This window comes from Marmota monax, unplaced genomic scaffold, assembly GCF_021218885.2.
Source record: "Marmota monax isolate L192 unplaced genomic scaffold, Marmota_monax_Labrador192_F-V1.1 WCK01_AAM20220418_F8-fsc00068, whole genome shotgun sequence".
NCBI classification, from domain to species: Eukaryota; Metazoa; Chordata; class Mammalia; order Rodentia; family Sciuridae; genus Marmota; species Marmota monax.
In genome coordinates, this window is record NW_026692352.1 from 4,015,582 (window position 1) to 4,039,271 (window position 23,690).

At 39.9% G+C, this 23,690-nt stretch overlaps 1 protein-coding gene across 10 annotated transcripts in view; it reads right to left on the reverse strand.

Annotated features, from left to right (window-relative positions):
* Fam168a (family with sequence similarity 168 member A) overlaps positions 1-23,690 on the reverse strand; it is a 186,787-nt gene that overhangs the window by 15,636 nt on the left and 147,461 nt on the right. For 5 of the 10 annotated variants that reach the window (XM_046441926.2, XM_046441929.2, XM_058578533.1 and 2 more), the window contains 3 exons: positions 12,819-12,899; positions 7,402-7,428; positions 2,416-2,541 (listed from right to left, as the gene is read on the reverse strand). In XM_046441926.2, coding sequence (XP_046297882.1) covers positions 2,416-2,541; positions 7,402-7,428; positions 12,819-12,899 — 234 coding nt within the window. The remainder of the gene's footprint in view (positions 1-2,415; positions 2,542-7,401; positions 7,429-12,818; positions 12,900-23,690) is intronic. The other 5 variants (XM_046441931.2, XM_058578530.1, XM_058578532.1 and 2 more) reach the window with 2 other exon arrangements.

Below are 23,690 nucleotides of genomic sequence, written 5' to 3' on the forward strand. Positions count from 1 at the left end.
GTTTAAACATTACTTATTTACAAGAGAGGGATACATTTCGGTCCTTCCCAGGGACTATGACAGCCTGTCTGGGAGGGGACATGGTTACTGGACATTTTAATGGAGTTTCAGGAAGCCTTCAGATAGTACAAGGCAAGGCCTTCTGATACTTGGACTGCCTAAGTGTGGAAAGGGCTGCCTCTGGAAGAAAATAGATTGCTGATCTTGAAGATATGAGCAAAGGCTTGATGGCAACTACTGGTGAGAGCTGCTGGAGAGGAGGTCCCTGTGGTGGGGAGGATATTGATACAGAGCTGCAACGTGAGAGAATCAGGAGTCTACTGGTTATTGAGAATGTTTAGGATGAACCAATTCAGGGGCCTCATTTAAAAAAGACCAAAGTCCAAAGCATGGACATGAATTATCTAAGGCTACTCAGAACCAAGTCTAGAATCAATTTGGGACTTCTACTCCAGGCCTCTTCTTACTGCACTACAGTAGGTATGCCTTCATGTATTTATCTATGTATGTGCAGCTGTATGAGAGAATAGTTTTAAGCCAATTAACATACATAGTTTTATATATGTTCTTTCAATTCTACCTGAGATATGTGGAAAAACTCTCCATAGCTGGTATCTCTCTCTTAAAGGGTAAAATTAACCTCATGAAAAGAGTTAGGAATAAAATCTTAACCCTGGGTGATATCTCTTTCCAGTTTTGCTGCTTATTAGTTGGGCAGCACTGGGCATATTACCTTTTTGAGCCTTAATTTTCAAACTAGGATGAAAAATCCACCTAAATGACTTTTTTTTTTTAAGAGAGAGAGAGAGAGAGAGAGAGAGAGAGAGAATTTTTTTAATATTTATTTATTAGTTTTCGGTGGATACAACATTTTTATTTTATTTTTATGTGGTGCTAAGGATTGAACCCAGCGCCCCGCGCATACCAGGCGAGTGCGCTACCGCTTGAGCCACATCCCCAGCCCCCTAAATGACTTTTAAGACCATAGTGTTGGCTAAATGAGAGGGTGCTGGGCAAAGTGGCCCACCTGTAATCCCAGTGACTCAGGAGGTTGATGCAGGAGGACAGCAAGTTTAAGGCTACCCTCAGCAATTTAGCAAGGCCTTAAGCAACTCAGTGAGGTCTTATTTTAAAAAAAATAAAAATAAAAAGGGCTAGAGATGTAGCTCAGTGGTAGGTACCCCTGGGTTCAATGCCTAGTATTGCCAAAAAATAAAAATAAATAAATAAGAGGATGATTATGAAAGCACATTATCCAAAAGACAAGCTATACTCTGTAAGCTGATATTGACATTTAGGGGCAAATGATAAGAAGTGACATTGGAGGTTTTAAAGAAGAGAAAATACAATGAATTCTTCTAATCTACTTACTTGGTAGACTAGCAATTCACTGTAACATCACACTAAAGGCTTATAACCCCTGCTGGCATAACTCCAAGGCTAAGTCCTCACCATATCCAAAGTCAGCCATTCATCTAAAAGCTCCCATGAAGCACCAAGTTCTTCCTTATATAGAATCAAAATGCCACTCAGTAATTTCTAATCACTGGGTCTCATTTCCTCAGTGGAACCACTGTGTGAAAAATCAGAAATATAGGGACTGGGGATGTGGCTCAGTGGTAGAGCGCTCACCTATCATGTGCAGGGCATTGAGTTCGATCCTCAGCACCACATAAAAAAAATAAAATAAAATAAAGGTATTGTGTCTAACTAAAACAAAAAAAATATTTTAAAAAATCAGAAATATAGAGATGATAGCACTAGTTACCCTACTGAGCCTCTAGATTATCATGACCAATCTGACAAGGCCGGCTGGCTTTTGTCAATATATGTACTTTATTCCCATAGTATAGCTTCCACAAGAGCAATGTTCCTCAAAGGGGGTGGGGTGGGGTGGCATTTACTAAGTTTGGAGACATTTTTGGTTGTCATATAGTGCTTTGCTCCTGGCATCTAGGTGTAGAGACCAGGAATGCTGCTAAACATCCTGCAATGTTCAGGACAGTCCCCAACAACAAAGAATTATCTGGCCCAGAAGTCAATAGTGCTGTAGTTAAGAAATCCTGCCTAAGGGGAAATCCCTCTCTGTCCAAACACACACAGGTCTTCAAAATGTGCCTTCTGTTCTTTCCCCTGAAATGCAGTAATAGTCTTTTCCTAATCCAATTTCTCAGCCAGAAGGAGAGTACTCCTTTTCCCTCCCTCACTGTTGTGTGTCTCCCTAAAGCAGGGTGCATGATCAATGAGATCTTTATTGAATGAGGAAGGCCAACTTTTTGCATGGATAGGAGAACCTTTTAAAGTAGTATTTATATAATAAAGATCATTTTAAAAAATCCCCTTTCCTTTCTTTCTAAGAAACAAATCAGTCCCAACCAAGGGGAACAAGGAAAGGAGGAGACAGGCTGTATTTACTGAAAGCCGCAGAGGATGCTTGGTAAGTTCGGTTCTCGGTCCCGGTGTCCACTGGGAGGTGGAAGGTGCCTTCAGTGCCACAGGAAGACGAGTTCTGTGGCCAGGCCTGTTTCATCAGCAGAGTGGCTTAAGGGAAGACACAAGAATGGCATTAGGCAGAAATAAGAAGTGGGCACCACCAATCACAGACACAAAGCAAGGATTTTGTGCTGGACAGAAACATATAACCCAAAGGGCCTGTTCAGACACACAGAATGATTCAGCCTTTCTGAGATGGGTTAGTGGGGTGGGAGCAGTGCTGAAGTGAGCTTCCAGATGGTTGAAAACTGAGGAAATCTGCACTTACACTAAGAGCATCAGGGTTTTATAAGTACTACTAAAACCATGAACATGTCCATGAATACTGCTTCCTTCTACCTGACCTTCTGGCATAAGGCTCTGGTATATTCCTCAGCTACTTTATAATGTGGATCAAGTTGGGAGCCTTTGTGTACTAGGCTATATCAACTCAGCCCCCCTCCTTTTTGTCTGAAATTTCCTCAGGAGGTGTATTTAATAAGTTGTGGAAAAACTTTATTCTTACTGGAATACCATGTCCTCTAAATGGACTGAGATGTAGCCATGCAAGCTTAAAAGGCACAGGGCCCTGTGGGTGTGTTCCTAGTTATCCAGTGGGGCACTCCTTGCTAACTCATCCTGGACACCCATCCAAGGTCAGATGAACAAACCTCTGCATATCCCTGAATTATATCCTGCTGAGGTGCTACTGGGTGTCCCACCTGAGACAGCTCATAAATTAGAAATGATCCTTTAGGCCATCCCAAAAGTAAATGCCAACTTGGGGTAGGTGTGAAATAGAGATGAGGCCCAGTTTGAGGTCTGTAAAGACTTCCTTGGCTAACTCAAAGCTCAGCTTGAGAAGCTTGAAAGATGATCCTTTATATGTTCTAGAAGTGGGACTGACTCAAAAAACTTACCTTCATGGTACCCAGAGGGGAAGGAGAGAGGAAATAGGCCTCCAAAGGGTAGAAATGCCCAACTTTTTACTATACTTTCAAACACTAGAGAAGAAACATCCTTTACCCAAATTTCTATTCCATTCAAATAAGGTCTTGGGAGTCTTTGATATGGAATTTTTAAAAGCATATTAGCAGGAGATGGGGTTGTACTGACAACAGTCAAATATAATTGAAACATTTTCACAAGGGGCTAAGGTAAGTCAGTGTAGTCTGAGAAGAAAGTATGCCTATATATGCTCTAATTTCACCAGAATATTCTACCTTCAGAGAGATTTCATATCTTCCTCTGACTGTCTGGATAATAACAAATGTCTCTGTTCCTTCAATCACAGAACTGCTAAGGTTAGAAAAGGTCAGGGACTCTACTGTTCTTACTAAACTAAGGCTAGGAGTGCAGCTGATATATGCTGACTCTGCTTGCATTAATGGCCCGCAATATATACAGCAGATGCTGAAGAATGAGAAGGAAATCATGGGCAGGAAAGTGACACTAAAAGGAGAATTCTGGCAAAGAGAAATGGAGGCCTAGAGGAACTCCCAAGTATAGTTCAGGGCCTCTTCTGGATATCCAGACATGGCTCTGCATATACTACAGGAGGAGAAAAGTCCATTTAAAGCAATCATCTTGGGTTCTTTATGGGGGCAGAGGGCTGGTATGAAGGGGATTAACAAAGGATCCAATTAGTGTTGAAAAGCTTATGAAAATGTCTCCAAATTTAGAACTTGATACTCCATGTGGCTGGAAAGCTGAGGCCACCCAACACAACTACCTGAAAGGTTAAACAAGTAAGTTCTGAGGAGTCAGAAAGAATAAGCCCATGCCCATAAGAACCTCATGGGACTCCACCAGTGAGCAGGAGCACTGAATTTGGTTGTATAAATTTGGAGAAATTAGAGGTCCTGATTCATTCCAATTTTTTCCTCCAAGTGGCACATACTTATAATTTGCATCATTAGCCAAAAGTCTGACATTAGCCTGAAGGGCTGTGTGACAAAGTAAATCAAAATTAGCCAAAGAGTACTGAGGTCTAACTGCGCTCAGCACTGAGGGGAGCGCCACCGTGGACAGGAACACAACGTGGGTCACGGTCACTGCATACAAGGTACTTACAATCTAGCTGGGGATGCAACATAGCCACACGCTAACCAGGGAGTGAACAAGACAGCATGATACCCAGTAAAACAATGCTGCAGATTAATCAGGAAAAAAGCAAATGGGATTATGCCTTTGATTGTCTTCCCTAAGTGAACCCTTAGCTAAACTATACATTTTCCTGAATAAAGGGGCATTTTCTTCTGGTTTCATTAAAGAAAACAAACATTATTTTCTATGCCTCCTCTGTATATTTGAATACTAAATAATTGAATAAATGTGAAAACTTAAAACCAAATATCAACTTGACCTCCTCATTAGTTAGATAATCCTGTTCTTCTAAGTACAATTCTAACGGCACCCGTTCTTTTGGTGGTGCTGATCAAAGCTTAGTTGTGGAATGAAAACAAACCCAACTAAAGCTTTTTAGAAGTATAGTGGTGGAAGAGGCTGCTCTAATAGGAGGGCATATTCTTGGGTGCAAGAAAGAAACCACTTCCTAGAAATGTTTTATATTTTGAACTGTGCGATTGCTATATTTATATGTGTGTATATATATGTATATGTGTGTGTGTGTATTACAGTGTGTGTGTGTGTATTACATGTGAAAAATGTTGTTAAGCTGTATACTTAAGATCAGTGTACTATAGTATATGTGCCATCCTTCAAGTCAAAAAGACAGAACAAAAGAGAGAACCATTGGCAGTGAAGGCCATGGCCAGTCACAGCAGGCTGCCCACATCCAGGTGCTGGGTTGTTCACTTCCCTGGATATGGGACCTTCACACCCTCTGACACTTGAACAATCTGTTAAGCACACTTACAAAGAGGAGAGGCAGCAAGGGACCATCATCCTGAACAATGTATTGAGTCAGGAAATTTGCATTCTTCTATCCTGGGCTCTGCCACTTATTAGCTATGGGATCTTGGGCAAGTCACTTAATTTTTTGGTTATCTCAAAATGGCAATAACTACCATTCACTGATTGCTTCATAGTATTGACATGAGGGTAAAAAATAAAGTGTCACCCAGTTTAAGTTCTGGTAGCTATCTATTCTTCCATCTCCATACTGGTAAAGGGCTTTAATTCAAGCTCTCAGCATCTCTCACCTGAATTGCTCCAACTGCTTCCTCACTGTTCTGTTTGTTTTTAAACCTGTCCCCTCCAATCATTAAGCTACAGCTACAGCGACCTATCTAAGACACAATCAGAAAACCCTCTTTCTTAAGAATATTCCCTGGTTCTCTACTGCATATAGGCTGGTCTGAAGTCCTTATTGCATTCAAGGCCCCATGATCTAGTTCGATGATCTCGCTAGTCTCTCAGTCTCCAGTCTATACTACAGTACACCCACTGATTATCATTCCCAGAATATGCAGAGGAGCTACACATATCTGTGGTTTCGTCCATATTGCTAGCTCTTCTGGCATGTCTCTTCTCACATTCCACCTGGTAAACTTAGACTAATTCATCAATCATGAGCTGAAGACGCACATGTACTACAAAGTCTTTTCTTCTCTCCACCCAGTGACCACAGCTTCTGCATGCACTCCATGTAGTTGACCACCCTCACCATTCCTGTGATTCTTAGAAGTTCCTGTACTTGGCTGGCTTATCTGTCTCCCCAATAATTTGCACACTCCTTGAGAATTGGAGAGCTTGTCTTACTGGTCTTTGTATCTTCAAAGGGCCACTTAGGGCCTGCCACAGAATATTTTGTTAAGTGTTCTATCCATACTACTCATGCATCCTCATTTCAGATGCTTTAAGTGGAAGGGTGAAGAAGTCTGAGACCTTCTCTAACTTTTTATGGAAACCTCTGTCCAAGTTCATATATTCTGGGGCAACCGAGAGAGAAAGAGAGAGAGAGAGAGAGAGAGAGAGAGAAATAGGTCTGTGGCTTGCAAAATTGAAATAATAAAATTGTAAAAGGATGGGGTGTTAGCATTAAAGATATGAAAATATCCATGTGGAATAAAACTTCATCTATAGCCTAGAAACATTAGCAAGTTGCCCAAGATCACACAGCCCACAATAGTGGCAAGAAATTTCACAGCTCATCTTCTGAAAGATGTGCAACACAAAAAATTAATTTCTGACAACTAGATGATCAGGTTTAAAAGTTGAGAAAGTGTGCAGAGATTTTACAAAAACATTGTCCTCAGCAGCCCAGCTGAGGGTCGTTAAAGTGGCAAGTCCTTCCCATGGTCCCTTCCTGTCTATGACAAAAAGGACCTAGTCAAGTTACACTGCTAGGACCCTCACAGGTGCCCAGAAGTTCCCGTGGTGCCTTGGGCCTGGAGTCCACACTGCCCCAGAACTCAGCTTTTGATCCCTCAACTCATTGGCACACTAGGCTCCCACCTTTCACCATCCCGGAAAATGCCCCAATAATGAGCCCAGAGCTCAAGATCTGAGCTAAGAGAACAGATTGTATTTAAAGTCACCAAGTCTTCAAACATGTCAGACTGCTGATGGAGACAGGAAATCTGATCCTGGGGCAGACTGGTGTTTTAGCATAATCCAGGGACTCCTTCAAAGAGGCTGCCACAAAGCCAACAGAAAAGCCACATATAGACCCTGGAATTTTGGTTCATTTGTTTGAATTCAGCAGCCAGGTTAGGGTGAGAGACGCCTTTTAGTGCCATGATCCTTCATTGTTGCCCTAGGGAAATGGTTCATGTGTGTCTCCAACCCATGATTTTGCACCATCAGACATGTTCCTGCATGCTTTAGGAACTGCTGCTGAGCCACCTGGGGGGAGCCCAAGCCTAGGGGATGGGATTTAGGGAAGAAAGGAGAGGGGTTCTACCATTGTTACAAGATAACACATTCATAGGCCGTAATACAGATGAGGAAAAATAGCTCTCCTACCATAAGCTGAATGCAGGAACTGAAACTCTGTTGGATAGAAATGTTAGTTGAAATTACCACTAGGAATTTGTGCAAGTTTTACATATTGCAGTTACATATACATTCTTTGGCTTAAGATAGCAGTTTCCCCCAGGCCGCACAAAAATGGTGACTATATGGGGTGTGAAGTACCTCTACCCTGGAGAGGGTGACAGACTTGCCATCCAGGAAAGTTTAATCATTGCAGAGAAAAATCTCCCTGGATGCTATGGCATCTTCCATATAGCTGACCCAGAAGCTGCCTAGATGTGAACAAGACCAAGCTCTTGCTCTTTGTTCATTCATGATAAAAACATGTTTCAATCCTCCCAAGAACCAGAGAGGGTGAACATGTGATAGGTATTAGAGGAAGTGAAAGTTCAGGGACAATACCATCAGCATAGGACTCTTTAGAATTGTTTGTAAAATCCCAGAGAGCTAGGCCCAAGCCTCCAGGACAGTTGGTGCTATATAAGTCTGAATCCCAGCTCTGCTGCTTTTTTAACTGTATAAGTTTGCACAACTTATTTAACCTCTGAACAAAATTTGAGGCAAGCAGTTCCAACACACAGGACTAACATAAAAGGGAACATTTATAGCATGCCTTGCATAGTGCCTGGAAGGAGGCAGGTGTTCAGAAAACAATTCCTTCCCCCTACTATTCTTTAGGCTTGTCATATGCAAAATAGGAATAATATATTTGTACTTTATAGGCATTATGAAACCAGGTGAGATAATAGATAAAAAATACTTTTGTATACAGATTCTTGGAGGCGGTATTATATTTTTATTATACTAGTTACCCTGTTTACCCTCCCTTTTCATTTTCAAGTCAGATTACCATTAATATGATAAACTCTTTGCTCTGTGGATTCTGAAAACCTAGTCTTGGATAGCTTCTGCCTCCTGTGGGGCCAAATAGTTTTTAAATTAAGATTCTTGAAATCATAAAGAAATTGGAAAAAAGCTCCAAGTACCAACATTGCTTTCAGAACCAATCAAAGAACTTCCTTGCATTCTAGACAGATGATATCTTAGGTGCTAAAAATAGATCTGTCTAAAGCAACTTCTTGGTCTCCTTGAAGCAACCAAAAGATATTTAAACCTGAGAGCCTGGTTCCTTTGCAGACATCTGCTCCTGTGATGCAGGCACCTCTCTGCATCACAAATGGCTGGCTTTGGCAGGAAGCTGAGAGTAACCTACACTGTCCTCTCTGACCTTGAGCCAGCTCCTCCTTTTCAAGAACTTCCCCACTGCAATCAGGAAACCTATGAATACAGAGGCCAGCATCCCACAATATGAAGCAGACCCAGTTTGTGAGAGAGAGAGAGAGAGAGTGTGTGTGTGTGTGTGTAAAATTCAGAAGGCAAAGGTGTCTCCCCAAGGTCACACCAAAATCAGAAAAGAGTTAGTGGTACAGTCCAGGTTTTCCAACTTTCAGGATGCGGCTTTCTAATACAATGCAGTAGCATTACCCTTTCTTGTGTACTTTGTGGGTTTCTGAGCAAATGGTCTAGGTTACCTCCATTAGCTCCTGAAAATATGTTGACTTTTAAAACACAAAATTGGACTGGGCATGGTGGTGCACAGGAGGATCATGAGTTCAAAGCCAGCCTCAGTAACTTAGCAAGACCCTGTCTCTAAATAAAATATAAAAGGGGCTGGGATGTGGTTCAGTGGTTAAGCACTCCTGGGTTCAATTCCCAGTACTAAACACCAAACAAACAAAAAGCCATAAAATGGGAAAATCATGTTAGGTGATGATTTTATTATTTTATTTTATTTTTTACCAGCAGTTTTCCAATCTCTCCATGTTTGTTTTAGTTCATTTTTTTCTTTGACAGTCTCAATTTCCTCCTTTCTGCACCACCTTTCCTCTCTACCCTGGTTATTCCAGTTTAACACTTCAATTTCTCTCTGCCAACTGCCTCAACAATAAAGTAGTGGTTTAGAGTGAGTTCACGTAGCCATGTGACATGATACTGGGCTGTGGAACTTTGAGCTAGTTACTCAACTTCTCTCAGTTTTAGTTTTTCCATTTAGAAAATGGGAGTAACAATAGTACTCACCTCAAAGTTCTGATGTGTTATAAAACAAGTTAACATCTGTAAAGAGCTTAAAATAGTCTCTGACACAAAGGAACCCTTCAATAAATAATAGCTATTTATTCCTTGTCTTTCCTCTTTCTTGCCAAACAATCTTATAATCTTTCACCAGAAGTGCTGAAAAGAGCCCACTGCTGGGAATTAGAGCCTGGACCAATTCCTTGCCTCCACCTCACTCAGCCTCTAGTGTTACCCTGCTCTGTGCTATCGTTTAGTAGTTTCCATTCCCACTGTTTCATGTGAGGCTCTTACACTTTGACATTTATTTTTCCTCTATCCCTCATCACCTCTGTGTCAGCAAATCAAGGCCATTAAATCAGAAGTCTCCACTTTCCACTGGGCAATTGATTCTAAACACATCCCCTGTGACTTTTCCTATGATCTGAAAGGAAGAACTGCCCTCCTGTGTGAGGTATCCCACTTCCCCCTGCCACTCAATTCCCCCAAACTAGGAAGAGAACTGAATTCTCGATTTCCCACCCCCAATGCAGCCTCTGTGCAGGCCTAGCTGTGTGGCACTGCTTCTCCCGCATATCTGACTTGTCCCCTCCACTTGCTCCTCCAATCAGTGCTTAATCATGCCTATACTCCCAAAACTTTCTCAACCCCAAGCACCCTTTATAGTCAATGCCATTTTATTTGGCTTTCCCTGGTAGCCAAGCTTCTCGTAAGCATGGCCTCCACCTGCTTAATCTACTTCTCTCCTCCCTGGTTCACCGTAGTCTGGTTTCCAGTCTCACCACCTACCTGACTGCTGCCAGTGAGGTCATTGGTGGCCTCCTGACTATCAAGACAATCAATATTCCTCATTCCTACCTCAGCTTCTGCTACAACTTGTTTCACTTTGCTTTAGACTAGTTTACAAAGCCGACTCACAGATCTCATGAAGATTTAAATCACTTACCTATTGTGATAGATTTAATAACCAAAGCTACCATAGTTTTTAAAGATAAAACTTACCAAATTTCATTATTTTTTTCAGAGAGAATTTCTGCAGCTTTTATTGTTGCTCTGCCTCCTATTATAGATTTTTTGGGAAATATATTTTATTGATTAAAAGAAAACAGAAAATCAATGCTGAGATGTAGATTTTGGTCCATGTATCACCACTTCCCTTATAAGCTCTTAAGGCAGTGACAGCAGCTTCTTCAAGTTTGAATTACCTACAGTGTCTTCCTGACTGCCTCAGGCATAATAGGGCCAAAATGAATATCTGTGTAATGTCACATTTATGTAAGCACTTTAGGGGTTATCATTAGTCATATGCATAAAATAGCTCTTGTTTGCAGAAAAAAAAAGAGGGTCCTATCTGATAACTTCATGATGTGTGTCTGTGTGTGAGAGAGAGAGATGAGGTGGGGGGTATGGTAAGGATATGATTCCAGGGCTCAAACAGAGATCTTCAAATATAGCCCACATTCATTTCTGCTTTAAATATCCCAGAAGAATGGGAATGAGGGGACTGGGGATGCAGCTCAGCGCTACAGAGCTTGTATGAGGTCCTGGTTCAATTCCTAATACCATATACACATACACACAAAGGGGAATGACAGTAGAAAGAATACTGGTTTAGTACAAAAAAGCATGGGACTGAGAGACAGGAAATCTGCCAAGGGTTCTAGTTCATAAGTTGTTGCTGATTCATTGGATAATGTGGAACTAAACACTGTTTCTGGGTTTCTGTGGTCAAGAGAAGAGGCTTAACTGGAGAAACCTCTGGAATCTTTTCAAGCTTTTAAATTCCATAATAATATCACTAAACAAGAAAATGGGATGTTAGGATATTCAAGGCCTTTCCAAATCACCTTTTCACATCTTTAGTTAAGATTCATCACCACCTCCCACCCTGGCCCATGCTTCAACTATTCCTATTCACTTCTAAGTCTCTAATAGTGTCATGTTTCCACATTTCCATGTCTTTACCAAGCTTGCTCTGCCTGGACTGCCCAGTCCTCCTTTGTGTGATTAAAAGTACTCCTCCTAGGGCTGGGGATGTGGCTCAGTGGTATAGTACTTTCCTAGAATGCATGAGGCTCTGTGTCCAATCCCCAGCAGCTGGGAGTGGGGGAGACTTTCTATTTCTCCCTCAAGTCTCTATTCTTCTATACTCTTACCCCCAGGTAGACTGTGGTTCCCTCTTCTCTTTTAATATGTATTCCTTTTATAATATTTACTGTATTGTACTGCAATGAATTTGTCTACATGTTAGGCTCCAAAATGGACTATAAGCTACTTCAGGGAAAGATATCATGTTTTAATTTTTCTATCCCAGTATGGAGGACAGTCAACGAATAAATACTTGCTGAATAAATGAAGAAGAGTTTCCATTAAACAACTTAAACCCTGAGGTAAGTAGTTACATTTGAATCTCAGAGAGGTGAGGTAACTGCCCAAGGCTTTAATGAATGAGTTGGGTAATCTGGATTTTAACCCAGGATTTTCTAACCACAGAACCTATACATTCTCCTGCTCTTTTTCTTACCCCAGTTCTAGCAATCTAAAGGGCTTCATGCATGCTAGGCAAGTGCTCTACCACTGAGCCACACCCCCAGTCCTTTTATTTTTTATTTTGAGAAAGGGTCTTGATAATTGTCTAGGCTGGCCTCAAACTTGCAATCCTCCTACCTCAGCCGCCTGAGTAGTTAGGACACCATGCCCAATTTTCCTGCTCTTGAGTGTTTAAGTATTGGCTGAGCAAGGGGTTACGATCAGTGTAAGATCTCTGCAATGCATCTGCCCAAATTAGAATAAACCCTTTTAATATTTTCATATCCACTTTAACCTCTATCCAAGAAGTATTGGACATTTATTGTTTTTGAAAAACAAGTAGCTTTTCTAAGCTTGAAAACCACTTTTTTACCCTCTGATGGCAAGTCTCTTACTCTCTTCCAAATCTATACCCCGGTATTTGGCTGTGTGCGTGTGTGTGTGTGTGTGTGTGTGTACATGTTCATGTGTTTCCCAGCGACAGCCTCAGGGGAAACTGAGCAAAGAATGGATTTGGATCTTGCTTGGGAGAGAAGAAAGGGTTCTGTAAGAAGGATGCATGTCTCATACATTCTAATACAGGAGAAATAAGCCAAGCTTAAGACCCAAGGAGAATGAGGAAGATTTTACTTCCAACCCCCACCCTGAGGCTGATCTGCCTCAGTTCCCAGAAGGTATGGACTCCCACAGATTCAAACCAGGATAGGCTGAGCCCAGAGCAATTAAGGACAGGGAAAGGCCAGCAAGTGGGTTTGTTTTCCCACACCTCCCACCCCATTCACCACTGATGCCCCCACTCTGTTTACCTGGAGCATAACTGGGGCTATTGGTTGGGTACAGGCTGGGATTGTAGGCAGGGGCCGCTGCCGGGTAGGCTGTAGGGTAACCTACATAAAGACAAGAAAAGTCTTACTTAGGCAAGGAAAACAACAACACTAACAACAAAGAAGACTTCTAAGGAAACAAATTCAAGTTACAGGCTTAGCTTTCATTTTCTTCACAGGCCATTTCACAGAGCTTTCAGACTCTCAAGAGAAAAGTCATTAATACCATAACTCCAATAAATGCAGATTTTTGGGCCCACTTTTAAAAAGCAATACATAAAATATGCCTGCATTTTCACTGTAAAAAAAGTAGAAAAAAATTAAAAGCGCTTATGATAAAACGTGTATGCTTACTTTCACTTTCTGCCACAAAACTGCTCTAAGAGGTAACCACATTAACAGTTGGGCATCTATTTTTTTCTAGATAGCTTTCTATGGATTTTATACACATATATTCAGTGGTGTACTGGCAAGTATTTAACAATTGGCTTGAAGACGTTAGGAGTGGGGTGCTTTTCTAGCATACGCCAATTGCCATGATGTAAATTATCTCACTGTGGCCAATTTCAAGCTACCAATATCACTTAAATGAGTAGTTGGGAAGAAATGCTCAGTCAGCACTCAAGATCATGTACACCAATGCCAGATCATCATAGCATATCATATACAGTTCTGTTTTTTATTTTTTTTAAAAAAACTTCCATTGTGGCAAAGTAAATATAAAATTTGGAATTTTAACCATTTACATGTACAATTCAGTGACATTAATTACATTCACAATGTTGTGCAACTATCATCAGTATCATTCCACATAAAACCTCTGTGTCTGTTAATAATAATTTCCCACTCCCCACAACCCCTACCCTGGTAATCTCTAATTCACTTCCTATCTCTACAATTTCTCCCCATCCTCACCAATGCTTTTTTTTTTTTAATTATAGCTTTTACAGTTAGTGTGAAGTGGTATCTCATAATTTTCATTTATATTTCCCTAATAATTAATGATGTTGAACACCTTTTTATGTGCTTGTTGGCCATGTATACATCTTCCTTTTTTTTAACCAGGGATTGAACCCAGGGGTCCTCAACCACTGAGCCACATTCCCAGCCCTTTTTATTTTGAGACAGGGTCTCACTAAATTGCTGAGGCTGAACTGAGCTTCTGATCCTCCTGCCTCAGCTTCCTGAGCTGCTGGGATTACAGGTGTATGCCACTGGGCCTGGCTTGTATATCTTCTCTGGAGAAATGTCTACCCAAATCATTTGCCCATTTTTGTAACTGGGTCATCTTTTTGCTGTCACACAATGTAGGAGTTCTTTATATATTCTGAATATTGAGCCATTACCAAATAAATAATTTGCAAATATTTTCTCCAACTCTGTGGGTTTTCACTTGATAATCCTTTCAATGCAATTTTTTAAAGTCCAATTATCTACTTCTTTTTTTGCTACTTGTGCTTTTGTATCATATCCAAGAATCTATTGCTAAAACCAAGGCCATGAAGATGTTGGTTTTCTTCTAAGAGTTTTATAATTTGGGGGCTTTTGAGTTAATTTTTGTGTATGGTATGAGGTAGAGGTATATATAGTTTTATAACTATTTCATTTAAACATAAACATTTCCCACATAATCACATATTATTCAAAAACTTTATTTTTAATATCTTTATACTATTCCATTACACAGATATATCAAATCACTTAACCATTACCCTGCTTTTAGATGTTTAGGTTGTTTGAAAATTTTCATTTTTATTATAGCTAACAACATCAAGTAAACTAAATAAACCTTTGGCTGCAACTCTATTTCTTTAAAAATTAGGTCTAGAAGCAAATTAAATGTCCTTATCTATCAACAGACATATTAAATGAATATTGTAGCCACTACAGAGAGTTTCCAAGAATCATCTTATGAAATCTCTTCATAGAAGCCAGGCACAGTGGTGCACGCCTATAATCCCAGAGGCTCAGGAACTAAGGCAAGAGGATGGAGAGTTCAAAGCCCATCTCAGCAGCTCAGTGAGGCCCTAAGTAACTCAGTGAAACCTGTTTTCTAAATAAAAAATAAAAAGGGCTGGGGATGCAACTCAGTGTTTAGGTTAAATCAGCCCTTAGGTTAAATCCCTAGTACCCTCCCATACAAGAAACCCAAATCTCTTCATAGGTAGGGCTCAGTGCTAAGAGCCCTTACCTAGAATTAGAGAAGCTCTGACTTCCATCTCATACCGCAAAACAAGTAATCTCTTCATAAGTCTCCAAATCCAAGTAATGATAAGATGGAAATATTAGTTATCACATTTGTTCAGTACATATTGTATAGATGTACTAAAATATCACATATACCTCATAAATATGTACAATTATTATGTGTTAATTAAAAAAGAATTTTAAATGCTTAATGAAATGTAAATGTTAACTAATCTGATATGATCTTTGCATACTGGTATGTGTTTAAATTATCACATTGTATCCCTAAATTTGTACAATTAAAATAATAATAATAAATTAAAGCTAATCTTAAGCTTAGAAAAATATTAGTACTAGAAGTGAGATTCCTAAGGCTATTTTTATAATTCATCCATTGAACAAATATTTGATTATCAATTCTGTACCAGACACTGGTTTAGGGACCTCTGCCCTTGTGGAACTTATAGTCTAAGCAGGGGAAAGAAGGCAATGGATAAATAGGAAATATAAACAAAATTTGGGGGATTTCTAAGTACTGGTGTTTTAATAATGTATCTTTGTTAATATGCTGGTCCTTAAACCCTTTCCAACTCCAAAGAGAATTCATTTCTGAATTCATCTTCAATCATTTTCTGATTTTCGAATTTAGATAATCAAAGTGTCACTTCATTAGCAACTGCTATGGGAGAAAAAAAAAGGGAGGATGAAAAAACACCAGAATTGCCACTGTCTAGGTTGAGAGCACTGCAATATTAAATAGGATAATCAGGGTAAGACACTGAGAAGGTAAGATTTCCACAAATTTGAGGGAAATGATATGGTTAATCAAACAAAAAGCCAAAGCATTCCAGACAAAGAAAACAATCAATGCAAAGGGCTGAAGTTGGGGAGCATAAGGGACACAGCAGAGGAACAAATAAGGGATACAGTAGTAGTAGCAGAGGGAGTAAGAAAGATAAAGAGCTATTCAGTTCATGTATGGCCTTACAGGCTACTATAAGGACTACAACTTTTATTCTAACTGTCACAGGGTTTTGAATAGAATAACATGATCTGACTTATGTGAAAAGGGTCACTCTGATGGTTGTGCTGAAAAGAGAGTACAAGGGGGCAAGGACAGAGAAGCATGGAGACCAGCAGGGAGCTACTGCAAACTCCTGGCACTAGAAGGTGGGGCTCAGACCAGGACAGCGGCAGTGCAGCTGATGAGAAGTGACAGGCTAAGTCTTCAAATACTTTGCTGCACTGCTTTCTAGAAAAACTATCAATTTGAACTTACACTAGCAGTGTAAAAGTGCCTGTCTCACTACTTACTCCCTGCAGTTTTTAAATGCTCTTTGGTATTTTGACTGACAATGAAAAGCTGGTTTTAAAAGTCAAAGATTAAATCCCTAAATCCCTAAAAGCTTCTTTGGGATTTGTAAATATTGGAGCTTTAATAATATATCTTTGTTAATATGCTGTTCCCTAAATCTTTTCCAACTCCAAAGAAAATGCACTTCTGAATTCATCTTTGATCATTTCTGATTTTGGAACTGAAGTAACCAACTTGTCATTTAATTAGCAATCAGGAGGTATGTCACTCTGCAGAAGAAAGTCAGGGTCTAAGCTGGAAAGCTAAGTGATCAATCTTATGGATGGAATCTATACTCAGCTTCAAGTGAGAGACTGCAGCGTGGGTAATCACTGTTCTGTCACCTCATATGCTATTTACTTCAGGGGCAATTATAGGATCTTCCTTAAATGTTTCCAAGTAGAATTATTTTTAATTCACATAGAATGGCAGCACTGTAGGGGGTTTTATTTTGGTTGACTCTTCTTCATTTTATGGGTGACGTTCATAGGCCCAGAAAAGGGAAGGGACTTTTAGGATCACAGACTGCTGTGGTTAGAAGGCACCTTAAAATCCCTTTAGCCCAATCTTGTATTAGGAGGAATTAGTGCTTCCATTACAATAACCTCAATGAAATCATTTATCCCAAACTTACGTCTTTACTAACAGTAAAGGCCTTCCTTTCCTAAGATCCCCTACTCCACTGTGAGACCACTCTGTCCAAAAATGCCTTCTCATACTGCACTAAAGTCTGACTACCTGTAGCATCTACTTTTTAGAACAGAAAAATCTGAAGATACATAGTTGCCTTAACACATTGTACTTCACACTATAATTATTACACTGTACACTTCAAAGCCTTGTTTTCATTCCCCTCTCCCCAAACTGTAAGCTCCTTAAAGGCACAGCTATGCCTCATTTGCTTGTATACAATACCTCTTGGTCAGTCCCCCTTCCCACTTCCCACTCAGCTCACCAACTCACCACTCCTCTCAGCCTGGACAGTAAGCTCCAAGCTTCTCAAATGCTGGGTGGCTGACAGCCTGCGTGGCCAGCAGGGAATATCCTTTCCCTACTATCAACTTTGTCCAAAAAGGAAATCACAGATAAATTGGGTTCCTTCCCTACTCTTTTCTGGTTTTCATTTTGTTTATTTCATTTCCTTGTCTCAACTGATATTTTTCATCCTGCTTCTTCTACTGATGATGATATCTGCATCTTTAATGCCAAGCACAGATAAGGCAAAGAATAGGTATAGGTACTCAATGAAGAGATTATCAAGGGGTTGTTTTCTGCAATGATGAGTGGCTGTGTGTGTGTGTGTGTGTGTGTGTGTGTGTGTGCTGGGGATTGAACTCAGGGCCTCATGCATGGTAGGTGTGAGAAAGTCCAGTGGTCCATTTTCAGAATACAATATTTAGCCTTATATGTAAAATTAGGACATAAGAAAGGAAAGGCAGCTGGAGGGGAAATAGAGCAGAATGGAAAGTTTCAAGCAGTTAACTCACAACAGCACCACAGTCAATGACTGTGACAGATCCAAAATCCATGTACCTAAACAGCCCCTTGACAAAACAGGAGGTGGGAAAAGGAGTCTGTCTGACCCACAGAGATAGAGATCTGTTAAGAAATAATAACTTAGGCCAGGAGTGGTGGTATACACCTGAAATCCCAGCGGCTGGGGAGTCTGGGACAGGAGGATTGTGGGTTCAAAGCCGCCTCAGCAACAGCGAGGTGCTAAGCAATTCAGAGAGACCTTATCTCTAAATAAAATATAAAATAAGGCTGGGGATGTGGCTCAGTGGTTGAGTACACCTGAGTTTAATCCTGGTACCCACCTCTCAAAAATAAAAAGAAATAATAACTTAGGTAAAAAAGTAAGAGTTTGTATATGTGCCAAAAGGTACTCAATCCAAGAAGACTTTCTCCCCACAAGAGAACAAAGGGAGATGGGAACAGCTAAGGTATAAATTTATTCTTTAAATAACACAATAGGAGACAGTAAAACCTAGGCAACTTTTGAGAAGACTGTGTACCTCACAATACTCAGCCAATGAGGAATGGGTGTGTGTGGGGGGGGGGCGGTAGGACTGTCAGGAGCTACCCTGGATGCACACGCCTTTAAGTCCTGATACCCAGGGGCACTGAACAATTGTTGCCCTCAGCAGTAACTTGGGTGTTACCCCCAGCTGGATAACAAGGTGTGGCTCCAGGAGTAGGCATCACCAGCTGGAATTGAGTTACACTTACCTGTTCCTTAGTAATCCTACCCTTTTGCCCTTTTTGGGAGAGAATATTCCATGGAACCTCCCCTTGTGTGTCTCCCATATAAGAATAACGAATTCCAGTGCTCATTCTCTTTCCACGGACCCTTAAGGTCAGAGAGCCATCACGGATTTTGAAAAGGTACTTCTGTGTGTTTGCATGCTTTGTCTTTTTTTTTTTTAAGAGAGAGAATGTTTTTAATATTTATTTCTTAGTTTTTGGTGGACACAAACATCTTTATTTTTATTTTTTATGTGGTGCTGAGGATCGAACCCAGCGCCCCGCGCATGCCAGGTAAGCGCGCTACCGCTTGAGCCACATCCCCAGCCCCTCTTTGTCTTTTTTTTTAAGTTATTGGAATAGTCAGATTTTGTGAACCCAGCATTAGATCGCCAGCTAGGATAGATGGCAATAAAGGACCTTGCACACTAGAGGATAAAATGCTAATCGTAACCATTCTGGGTATGCCTGCTCAACCAGACACCTGATTTTTCCATCAAAGCCTGTTTTTTGTTGTTGTTGTTGTTATGTTTTGTTTTTAGTTTTGTTTTTTTTTCCCCCTGTACCTTCTGTTTCTGAGCCCCTTGTTTGGGTTTGGGCAGATGAGCATGTTTCTCACACTAGGCAAGCATTCTATCACTGAGCTACATACCCAGCCCTTTTTTCTCCATGAGTTTTGTGAAGGTTTTTGTTTTTTGTTTTGTGATGCTGGAAACTGAACACAGGGCCTTATGCATGCTAGACAAGCACTCTAGCTCTGAGCTATAACCCTAGCCTGAGTGGTTTAAAAACAAATGAAACAAATTCAACAGGGCCTCTGGCTTTGAGATGGTCACCAACTGATGAGGGAGAAAGATAAGAGGATAGAAAGTTGTGGGAGGGGGCAGAGATAAGTGGACAGTTAGAATATAGTCTAAAATGTGCCATGACAAGGATAGACTGGTCAGAGAAGAGACTTTCATTAATCACCATTATTTAGATCTATTGTTTGTTAGGAATTATCCTGGGCAAAGTGTCCCTGGATGTAAATTAAAAAGAGAAAGAAGGGCATTCCAGATGAAAGTAGCATTTTGAGGGCTGGGGATGTGGCTCTAGCGGTAGCGTGCTCGCCTGGCATGCGTGCGGCCCGGGTTCGATCCTCAGCACCACATACAAACAAAGATGTTGTGTCCGCCGAAAACTAAAAAAAATAAATATTAAAAAAAAAATTCTCTCTCTCTCTCTCCCTCCCTCCCTCTCTCACTCTATCTTTAAAAAAAAAAAAAGAAAAGAAAAGAAAGTAGCATTTTGAGGTCATCCACCACTGGCTTTACTTATGCCCTCCTTGGCTCTGAGAGGTAGAACTGATGTTTTAACCAAACCCCTTGTCTTCAAGGACTTAAACTTAAAATTTTGCCTTCTTGTGACCATGTCTCCTTTTATGGTAGTTGCCCTAACCTTCCTTTCTGACTTCATCTGTCCACTAATTATACTTGGCTTTTTATGTTGCTATACTTCTTGCCTGAACTTCTGATTCATATAGTATCTAACTGCCTTCTTGACATCTCTTCTTGGATGCTTGCTAGATATGAAGGCTTTGCAGTACAGCAGGATTGCAAGTTCAAAGCCAGCCTCAGCAATGGTGAGGTGCTAAGCAACTCAGTGAGACCTTGTCTCTAAATAAAACACAAAAGATGGCTGGGGATTTGGCTCAGTGTTGAGAGCCCCTGATTCAATCCCGGTACCAAAAAAAAAGAGTGGCCCCTGATAGCTGGAAGTGTATGTCAGTAGTTGAGCACTTGCCTAATACAAATGAGCTCAGGAAAGGGAAGGGCAGGGCAGGGAAAGAAAGGGAAAAGAAGGGCAGGAGGGAGAAAATTTTTAAAATGAGTGGAGCTGAGTGCAATGGCACATACCCATAATCCCAGTGGCTTGGGAGGCTGAGGCAGGAGGATCACAGAGTCAAAGCCAGCCTCAGCAGCTTAGTAAGGCCCTAAGCAACTTAGCAAGACCCAGTCTCAAAATAAAAAATCAAACGGGCTAGGGATGTGGCTTAATGGTTAAGCACTTCTGAGCTCAATCCCTCATACAAAAAATGAATGAATGAATAAATGTATGAATGAATAAATAAAAACTGTGTGTGGGCTCTAGATCCAGACTGCCTAGGTTTGAACTCCAACAATAACATTAATTAACCTCTCTGTGCTTTAGTTTTCCCATCTGTAAAATGAGGCTAATAATTTTAAATATCTACAGAAAAACTAAAATGCCTAGGAATAAATTTAACCAAGACAGTAAATGACCTCTACAATAAGAGTTACAAAATAGTGATGAAAGAAACAGAAAGGCAAAAATAAAGAGACCTCCCAAGTTCATGAATCGGAAGAATTAATTAATATTGTTAAAATGTTCAGAATTGATTAATATTGTTAAAATGTCAAAGTGATTTACAGAGTTAATGTAATCTCCATTAAAATACCAGTGTCATTCTTCAAAGAAATGGAAAACTGCATTCTAGAATTCACATGGAACTATAAAAGACCCCAAACAGCTAAAGCAATCTTGAGTAAAAAGAACAAAGCTGGAAACAACATGATACTGGCTCCTAAGACCTACTACGAGGCTATAGTAACAAAACAACATGGTACTAGCATAAAAATAGACACCTAGTAGCTGGGGGTGTAGCTCAGTGATAAAAGCACATGTATGAGATCCTAGGTCAATTCTTAGTGTCCTCCCCCAAAGAAAAATAACACTGACACATAGACCAATGGAACAGAATACATAACTCAGATATAAATTCATACATCTATAGCCAACTGATTTTCTAAAAAAGCACCAAAAACATACATTGGAGAAAGGGCAGCCTTTTAGTGGTGCTGAGGAAACTGAAATCCCTATGTAGAAGAATTAAACTAGACCCTCATTTTTCACCCTACAAAAGATCAATAAAACAAAGAGCTGTTTTTTTGAAAATCAGTGAACATTTAGCAAGACTAAAGATGGGGGAGGCAACTAAATAAAATCAGAGATAAAAAGAAGACTGATATCTCAGGAGTTAAAGAATCATTAAGGTCTGTTATGAACAAATATATGCCAACAGATTAGAAAACCCAGAAGAAACGGATAAACTTCTGGACATATCTAAGCTACCAAAATTGAACCATGAAGGTGTAGAAAACATAAACAAATCAGTAACAAGTAATAAAACTGAACCAGTAATAAAGTCTCCCAAAAAAGAAAAGCTCAAGACTGGATGGCTTCATTGCTAAAATATACCAAACTTTTAAAGAACTACTTCAAAAACTACTTCAGAAACTACTTCAAAAACTACTTCAGACTACTTCAAAAACTTGAAAGAGGGGGAACTAAAAAAGATTTATACCATGATCAAGTGATGCAAAGATAGTTCAACATATGCAAATGAACAAACATGTCAATCATATTAGGAAAATTAAAGACAAAATCATGATTATCAATAGATCCATAAAAAGCATTCAATAAAATCAAACATCTGTAATAAAAACTCAACAAATTACAGAAGATAATGCATCTCTTCTTAATAAAGGCCATATAAAACAAACCCATAGCCCATACCATACTAAACAGGAAAAAGCTGAGAGTGTTTCTCTGAGATATGGGACAAGACAAGGATGTCCACTTTTGTTGCTATATTCAATACAGCACTGCAAGTCAGAGCAATTAGGAGAGAAAGAAATAAAAGGCATCTAAACAAGAAGGGAGGAGTCAAATTATCCCTCTATGCAGGTGACATGACTCTATAAATAGAAAACCAAAAGACTGGTAGAACTGATAAATGAATTCAGTAAAGTAGCAGGATACAAAAATCAGCATTCAAAAGTAAGTAGTACTTTTATATATCAGTAGCTAACTTGCTGAGAATGAAATTAAGAAAGCAATCCCATTCACAATATCTACAAAAATAAAAAATCCAAGATAATACAATACGTTGCTAGAAGTATTAAACTAGTTAAGACCCAAAGTGCTGGGGCCAAGTACATAGTTAAGCCTTTTTTTAAAAAATATTTTTTATTAGTTGTTGATGGACCTTTATTTTATTTATTTATATGTGGTGCTGAGAATTGAACCCAGTGCCTCAGACATGCGAGGCAAGCACACAACCCCAGCCCCCATAGTTAAGCCTTTTAGGAAAGTTAGCTATTATTATTTCAAACATAAAAGACTACAGAATAAATGTTTGCATCTTATCTTCCCAAACTTGTTCTCCATGGTTTTCTCTATAGCATTAGATGGTAATTCATTCTTCCAACTCTCAAGGCAAGTCTTAGAATCATTCTTGACTATTCTTTCTTTCCCATCTACATCCAATCCATTAACAAATCCTTTCAACTCCTTTTTTCAAAATATATTTAGAATCTGATCATATCTCACTGTCTACACAATTTCTATCCTAATTCAAATCATCATTAATACCCACCTAGATTACTGTAATAGCTTCATAGCTGGTCCCCTAGATGATCCCATATGGTCTGTTTCATACAGTAGCCAAAGTGATCCTATTAAAACATTAAGTCATGGGGCTGGGATTGTGGCTCAGTGGTAGAGTGCTCACCTAGCCGTGCGAGGCCCTGGGTTTGATCCTCAGCACCACTTAAAAATAAAATAAAAATATTGTGTCCAACTACAACTTAAATATATATTTTAAAAAATAAGTCAGGTCACAGAACTCCTCTCTTTAAGTCCCAAAGTGGCCCACATGACAATGATAGCCAAATCTCTTTCAACAACCTGGGTCCCTGCTACCTGTGTAACCTCCTCTCCTATTGCCTCCTTGCTAATCTTCTCTGGCCACAGTGGCCTCCTTGACATTCCTCAAATGCACCAAGCACTTTTCCAATTCAGAGCCTTTAAGTTTGGTGCTCCCTGTTCCTAGAACTTTGTTCAAAGGTCACCTTACATTCTTTCTAAAACAGCATTCCATCATTTTCTATGCTCTTTGATCTGCTTTCTTTCTTTCTTTCTTTTTTTGTAGTACTAAAACTTGACATCATATATGCTTGTTTATGTGATCACTGTCCATCTCCCATCACTACAATGTAAGCTAACAG